Below are 8,324 nucleotides of genomic sequence, written 5' to 3'. Positions count from 1 at the left end.
CTTCATTGTAAGCATGCATATATACATTCAATAAACACGCGACAAGCCAAAAACCTGATTCACCAGGAAAGATTAAAAGAAATGTTTTTCTCGATTATATTTGGAAACCTATTCAACGATTATATTTCGAAACCTATTCAACCAGAATATGTTCTTTGTTATGTTAATTATTTGATATTTGGCACTGTTCGTGTTTCCAATACTTAAGTTACTAGTTCTTTAGTAAGTGCGGTATAGAAACAGATCATATAACTACAACCAATCACCGGGATAGTTAGCTCAAGACATCAGTAGACATAAAAGGGTTCATATTTCAGGCACGCTTGTTTCTACATGTTTTTGCCGATATTTAAAACACTTCCGATCTGAGCGTTTATATATTATACCTATCGAGATTGAAGAAGCAACATGTATTTTGTCTGGCCTATTTCGGTCTGGCTAGCCTCATACTTTGTAGGTATAGAGAGTGTGGTAACCTACACACCGTGGCGTCTAGAGAAAATGACGGGACTCTTCTGTCCTGATAGCTGTGATCAGGACACAGGGTGCTGCTTGTGCGAAAACAAACGTGAATGGCAACTTGAAGGCCGAGTAGCAGACCTCCATATTAGATATACAGACATTCGAGGGTCCTCTATCGTTTACATTCATTGGGATGATGTGGATCACAATCACACCAGACTTTCTTACGTTAACGGACGTTTGCGAGAAATCCCAACAAACATTTGCAATTTTCCAACAATTGTGGAACTGGTCCTAGACAACAATGAGATAGAAAACATTGATAGAATCAGCTGTCTGTCTAATCTCGACTCCCTCTCCTTAAACTATAACAATATGGAAATCATCCGGAACACAACATTCAGAAACTCAACAAGTTTACGTAACCTATACCTGAATAACAACAAAATCGTTAACATTGAGCCAAATTCGTTCAAACTTTGTTGTGGTCAATATATTCTCAATATTGACGTTTCTAGTAACCAACTTGAATCCATGGACGTTACAAATTTTGTAATCAAAGCCTTTTGTAAAGTCTCCTATGCAAATAACAGAGATAGTATCAAGGTTACAAATCACCTAGATTTCAAGACGATGCCTGATGATGTAATGGGGTCCGGCGGTCTTGTTTCAATGGAAAATTGTTCATTTAACAGTTTCTTTAACTACTCTGATTTCGGTTTACATTCCTGGAACCAGCTGTATAAAAATTTGGATATATCTCTGTCAATTAATAGCGATCAGCTGCCGTGCGATTGCAACATGGCCGAGCTATTTTCAGACGGGGCATCTATTGCATCTATTAGGAAATTTTGGAAGCAGTTTGAAGTTTATGTTTGTGAAAGTCCACCCGAACTAAACGGTAGTAAAGTGACCGACATTTTCCTGACATACCCAGAAAAACGAGATCTCCTGATATGTAACATTACTGAGTTCTGTCCTAAGAAGTGCCATTGTTATAACCAGCCTAGCCAAGGGCGTGTTGTTGTCGATTGTCAGGGACAGAATCTTACAACGATGCCAAAACATCTGCCTTGGGGCAACGGGGACCGTTGGCAGCTTCTCTTGGCAGGGAACGACATTCAACGGATCGAGAACAGGCCTTATCTTAGTCGTGTTGCTGAATTAGATCTTTCTGGAAATCCAATCTCACACATATATGAAAGCGCAGCATTTGTTTTACCTAGCGATGCAAAACTCAGTATAATTGGAAATAAATTGTCATCTTTACCACGTCACTTCCAGAACAGAAATCCTTCAACTCTAGTTTTGGGACGTGTTTTTATTCTATGTTCTTGTGAGGATTTGTGGTTAAGATCTTGGCTTTCCTACCACCGTTATGAGGAAAGTAACACATCGTACATTTGTCAAAACTTAGGAGAGAATGAAATTACAGAGGCTGATTTTTCTCCGTTAAATTGTTTTCCAGACTCTTCAAATCTTCATATTATTCTGGGCAGTCTGACAGGTGCACTTGTAGTAATTATAGCAGTTATTACAGGCCGGGTGTTTTGCTATCCTGAAATATATATTCTGTATCGCCGGAAAATTCGCCATGTTAAAAAGTCACATGGGTTCAATTATGATGCATACATATCGTTTTATGACGAGGACAGACTTCAACGGAAGTGGGTTATGGAGAACCTTGCTGAATACCTGGAAAGCCGGGGATATTCTTTATTCATTCCTGTACGTGACGCAGACCTCGCCGAAAATAGAGAGGACTATCTCAGGAGGAAAATACGGAGGAGTAAAAATTTCGTTATCATTCTGTCGGAGAAATACTTTAAATCAACCAAAGAACGGCAAGAAAACGAAGAGATGGAAGAAGCACAACGAGCTTATTCTGAATTCGAATTCGATGTGATATGGAAAGTGTACAAAGATGATATGCGACGAAATTTAATCATTATCAACTTTGACAACTTATCAGCCAGTGAAATCTGCAATCGCTGGGTGAAAGCATGCTGTCGTGTTGGAGAAATAGAAGACTTTACTGAAAGAAAAGGCTTGCTTTTGAATAGTGTTGAACGGAAAATTTATCCCCCGCGTTCAACGTATGCTAATTGTAACGTAGAACAAAGTCGAGTGAACTCTGTCACGGTAAGAGATTTAGACAGTTAAACATCTGTCTGTGTTTCTTGATCAAATATATTGTTTTCGGAGGAATACATTACGCTCTCATATATTAGAACAATAGGTAGGTGATTTTTGTATGTGTTTCATTGAGTATATTAGAACTATAGTAAAGGTATGTGATTTATGGGTTTTATCATTAAGTTTTAATCGACTAATAGCTTTGAGAATATATATATATACATATTAATATCATCTAACAGACGACTTCCACTATGATCAGGATATCGTGCCGACCATCACTGCGCCATGGAAACATTCTTTTTAATAACATAGATGTTGCACAGGGGTAGAAGCAACTGGTATATTCTGGCTAGGCAATTAGATGACGTAGATCGTGAGTTCGAGGCCCGCTCAGGGCACGAGTAATAAAGATGACTTCTTTCGTCATTGGTTTTACAATTTTATATATCTAATTATTTGCACAATGTATCATATGTTGTTTATCCGAAGGAAACGATTTGAATTTATCCGTATTCTGTCATTATTGGAGGTAGCTTGCTAGATAGGACATATCTGTATGGAACATTGGCCTCCAGCTAGTCTATGTGGAACATTACCACTATAATTCAAACAAGAATAAAAAAGGGAATTGCATATGCATACCTGATGATGACCCATGATTTAAGCGCTCAATATAAGAAAAGAAAGATCTGTTATCTCCAGTATTGATCTTTTTTACGTTTTCACTTAAAGCATTGATAGGTTTCGTGGCTATTTTGTTCCTATAATTAATTCCTTCAATAAATTTGGCGTAAAATATTAATATTCATAAAATATTTTCAGATATTCTTCAGTCTTAGAAATAAACCAGTATCTGGATATCTCTTATTTTTTGTGTAATATCATTAGTTGGAATACTTTAGAACACAGAACAGAATCATGCTAACAATACTCTATTATTTACGTGGGTATACAATTTAACACAGAATAATTATAATCATTGTATTATTTATCCTGTTGTTGGTTAAATCACAATTAATTGTCATGCTAATAAGCATGAATGCACGATCTGCAGGTTACATCACTTGTGTATATATCTTTGAAGTTTGCGTACTGTCCGCCCTTTTTGGCATCGTCCCCACATAATATGTCCAATTGAAATATATGTCGTCATCCTGGAGAGTTGAAGTGCTTCCACACGTGTTTCTCACTCTCCAATGAAATGAGCGTATCAGTATATCTACTGTCATCTCCGCGAACTAAATTTTTTTTTCTTTGATATAAATACAATTTACCTGAAAATCATGGAATTATTTTCTATGACAAACAGACTTCAAATCTAGATTTATTTATGTCATGAGATATCAGAGAGTTTCATCATTACCTTGCATCTCAAATCTAAAAATGTCATTCATGAGGTATTCTATGAAAAAGAATATATTTATTATATCTTGAAAGCATTTCATTAACAGGTTCCAACATTTCGTTAAAAAATTAACCGTCTTTATTAATATACATCTATATACATTTGAATGTCTTAAATTTATTTAGCTATATATCTAACTGATGTCAAATACTAACAACTCATTTTATTATTTAGGTTCCCTAAGGTATATATTATATACTGCATTGAATAATTCGCCGCATTTCGACTTATTATACATATTCCTAATGATATTCAACTATCTAAATATGACAGAATATTGAAAACAGTTTATATTGATGTTTTTGGTGTTTTTTTTATGTTCAAGAAATTTTATTGCCACAGAACATTTAACGATTTGGACCTGCTGCCAGGGTTGAGTCCCTGGATTCAGTATCCTGACAAATATGTCCTCATGGTTGATTGCATCACGCACATTGATTTCGCATATACATACATACATACACCGTATGATATTTCGATACTTCAAATATGATCACCAGTTGTGAGTCAGTCTTGTTATGGTCTAGCGTGGAAATCCACACTTACCATTACTGACCCACAACCTGTAATCGCACTTGATTGACCCATACCATACCACACATACATAATTACATAAATACCACACATACATACCATACATGTACATACATACATACATATATACATACAGTTCATGATAGTTTGATAGTTCAATCATGATCACCAGCTGTGAGCCAGTCATGTTATGGTCTAGCGTGGAAATCCACACTTACCATGACTGACTCACAACTTGTAATCGCACTTGATTGACCCATATCACACATACATACACAATATATCACAACTTTCAATCTCCTTTACTTTCGACACCGCTCTAATTTTCACACCAATATATTTCCTTACACCCTAAACATTCACTCGCATGCATCATCTTATATTATTCATTCGCATGCATCATATTATTTTCTATATTACATTGTATACAAATATAATACATGGAGTTCAATCGTAATCATAATTATAGTATGCAGGTTTCACTATCTTATGTATTGTACTGTTCAAACAAAAATTCCGGAAAAAATAGTCCGGTTTTCTTTGCTACGTAATTTAGACACTTATTGTTTACTTCCGGTTTATAGCAACAAATTGTTTTACTGTACACAGTTCTTGAAATAGTGTTTTGTATTTTGATATTACTGTAACGTTTTTAGTTTCTGGTGTAACTTTAAGATGTAAATATATGTTTTCTTTCAGTATCCTTCGTATAATAATTAAGGCAGATGCAGGAGTTGTTGATTTATTCTGAATTTTTTTTATGTTTCTCACTTTCCAAATCATGCAAATGACTCACTTAGTTGTATTGATTATTGTGCTAAAAAGAGCTGTTGTCAAATTGACAGATACATCTCCAAACGTCATTATCTCTTCGTTTATAGTATTTAGTGGTGTTGTTAAATCAAATATAGTGTTATTGTATAGTGTATTTTGAATTAAATCTAGTAATTGAGTTGTGTAGTTACATTTGAAGAACAGGTGTGGCAAGGTTTCTGTTTCAATGTTGCATAAATGACAAATCCCATTTGACCTATTCATTACCTGTAATCTTTGTTCTGTATATATTATTCTGTGAATGATTTTCCACTGAAAATCTTTCATTTTGTTTGTTATTGCTATGTCAATGCTGTTTAGGTTCTTCCATATATTTTACACCATTCTATCTCTTTTTGAAAGTGATCATTCCATTTTGCTTCTGCCTTTGGTCTTGTAATTGTTACTTTATTATCAAGCAGAAGTGATAGTTTAATTTCTTTTGGTTTTAGAACTTTAAAGTGATCTATTTTAAAAATACATATTTCTGATTTATTGTTGTTGTAAATATTCTGGGTTTTTTTATTCTTCATCATCTGGTCCTTGCAAAGTAGTGATATAACTTTTTGGAATAGCTCTCTTTATTTTTGAAATTTCTTTTAATACTTTTAATCTGTTTACTTTCTACCAAATCTATCAAATTTATCATATCCATCCCCCCGTTTTCTTTGCTATTGCAACAAACTTTCCTTTCTATCTGATTAACTTTCCCATCCGAAATAAAATTCCATATCATTTTATTAATTTCTTGTAAGTAACCTTCTGGGATTCCCCTGGCTTCTATTTCAAATCCTATCAATGAGATAATGAAAGATTTAATAATGGGTACTTTTCCTTTATAGGTAAGATTTCTTGTTTTCCAAACTTGGAGACAGTTTTTTCTTTTTTTTTCTTTTTTTCTTTTCATATACCCTCGTTATCTATTTCATGACCATGAAAAACACCAAGAGTTTTAACAGCAGACTTTGTCCATTTTATTTTTGTAAATAAAGGATCTTTGTTTTTCCATGGTCCTAAGTAAATACCTTCTGTTTTATTGTAATTTATTTTTGATCCTGATGCTTCTTCATATATCTTCAATAATTTAAATGTTTTTTCTATTGATTTCTCTGTCTTATTAATGAGTTGAGTATCATCTCCGAACTAAATATTAATACGACACTTTATATATCGTTAAATTATATTGGATATACATGTATTGTGGACTGTATGGTATGATATCATTTCTATTATTTCGAGTCATTTTTGTTTTATGTGAAATTAACAATATCTCATTAACACGTCATCCTATTGTACGTGACAATATACACAGACCGTCCCATTTACATTGATACATTCGTATTGATAATGCCTGTCAATATCGGATTGTTTACTTGTGAACACAATAATGGAATACATGTCACAGAATGAAATAAAACAAATAACCAATACCAGCGTGCTTCCTCTAATCTTTGAGATTCAATGATACGACCATCGGTGTGAGCTACTTTGTCTATATACATAGTTGTAAACGACGGTATACTCACACACGGTGTATTAGTTAATAGTCAAATGTGGACAACTTCCAGAAAGTATGGTACAGTGTATACTTAGTGATAAAGGGTAACTATGTATTGTTTAAGAGGATGATGAACCGTACGGACGTTTAAACATTTTACAATATAATCTATCTACTAAATGGTTAAACATTTTGAACTAAGGCATCAAATCCAAAAAGGATACCCAACATTACCATTTTATACAGCAGAACCACATATTTAGCGTACATTGGAACTATATATCAAATCTATATACTATACACCACGTAACGTATACCATTTCTAACATTCCACACCCACAATGACAGATACACTACACCTAAACATAAAACACACCGACATAAATTCCACCGAAACTTCAGATAATACATTACATCAAACATCACACCCACAAATCACACACCACACCCAAAAATCACACACCCCACCCACAAATCACACACCCCACCAACAAATCATACACCACACCCACAAATCACACACCAACCCACAAATCACACACCCCACCACAAATCACACACCCCACCAACAAATCACACACCCCGCCAACAAATCACACACCACACCCACAAATCACACACCCCACCAACAAATCACATACCCCGCCAACAAATCACACACCCCGCCAACAAATCACACACCCCACCAACAAATCACACACCCCGCCAACAAATCACACACCCCACCAACAAATCACACACCCCACCAACAAATCACACACCCCACCAACAAATCACATACCCGGCCAACAAATCACACACCCCGCCAACAAATCACACACCCCACCAACAAATCACACACCCCGCCAACAAATCACACACCACACCTACAAATCACACACCCCACCAACAAATCACACACCCCGCCAACAAATCACACACCACACCCACAAATCACACACCCCGCCAACAAATCACACACCACACCCACAAATCACACACCCCACCAACAAATCACACACCCCACCAACAAATCACACACCCCGCCAACAAATCACACACCACACCCACAAATCACACACCCAACCCACAAATCACACACCCCACCAACAAATCACATACCCCACCAACAAATCACACACCCCACCAACAAATCACACCCGTCCACAAATCATACACGCCACCCACATATCGAAAAGTTTAATTAAATTTTTGATTCATGAGATTTTTTTTTCTACAGTAACTAAGAAAACTTATATAGAAGAATCTTATTTATCATTGCTAACTTTTGAACATAGGCAACTTCCTACAAAATCAGATTAAGTAGCCATATTTTAGAGATTGTGACTGGTAGATATAAAAGGACCCCTTCGCAACTTCAATTATGCAAAAGTAATAACACACTTGAAGATGAGGTTCACTTTATTTTCCACTGCATTTACAACTCTTACCCTTAACAGTTTTTTGAAAAATATAAGTCTCCTCGATAAACAA

At 35.3% G+C, this 8,324-nt stretch overlaps 1 protein-coding gene across 1 annotated transcript; it reads left to right on the top strand.

Moving 5' to 3' along the window:
- Positions 1-1,263: 1,263 nt before the first annotated feature.
- On the top strand, positions 1,264-2,625 carry LOC117322773 (toll-like receptor 7). Its single transcript, XM_033877712.1, has one exon. The coding sequence runs from the start codon at positions 1,264-1,266 to the stop codon at positions 2,623-2,625; it is 1,362 nt and encodes a 453-aa protein (XP_033733603.1).
- Positions 2,626-8,324: the final 5,699 nt, after the last annotated feature.

The sequence above is a fragment of the Pecten maximus genome, chromosome 3 (assembly GCF_902652985.1).
Source record: "Pecten maximus chromosome 3, xPecMax1.1, whole genome shotgun sequence".
NCBI classification, from domain to species: domain Eukaryota; kingdom Metazoa; phylum Mollusca; class Bivalvia; order Pectinida; family Pectinidae; genus Pecten; species Pecten maximus.
The sequence above is the reverse complement of the archived record's forward strand: the minus strand, read 5'-3'. Positions and strand labels throughout refer to the sequence as shown.

Bases quoted from the DNA above. Each gene is read 5' to 3' on its own strand.
- LOC117322773 (XM_033877712.1), top strand. From the start codon at position 1,264: ATGGCCGAGCTATTTTCAGACGGGGCATCTATTGCATCTATTAGGAAA.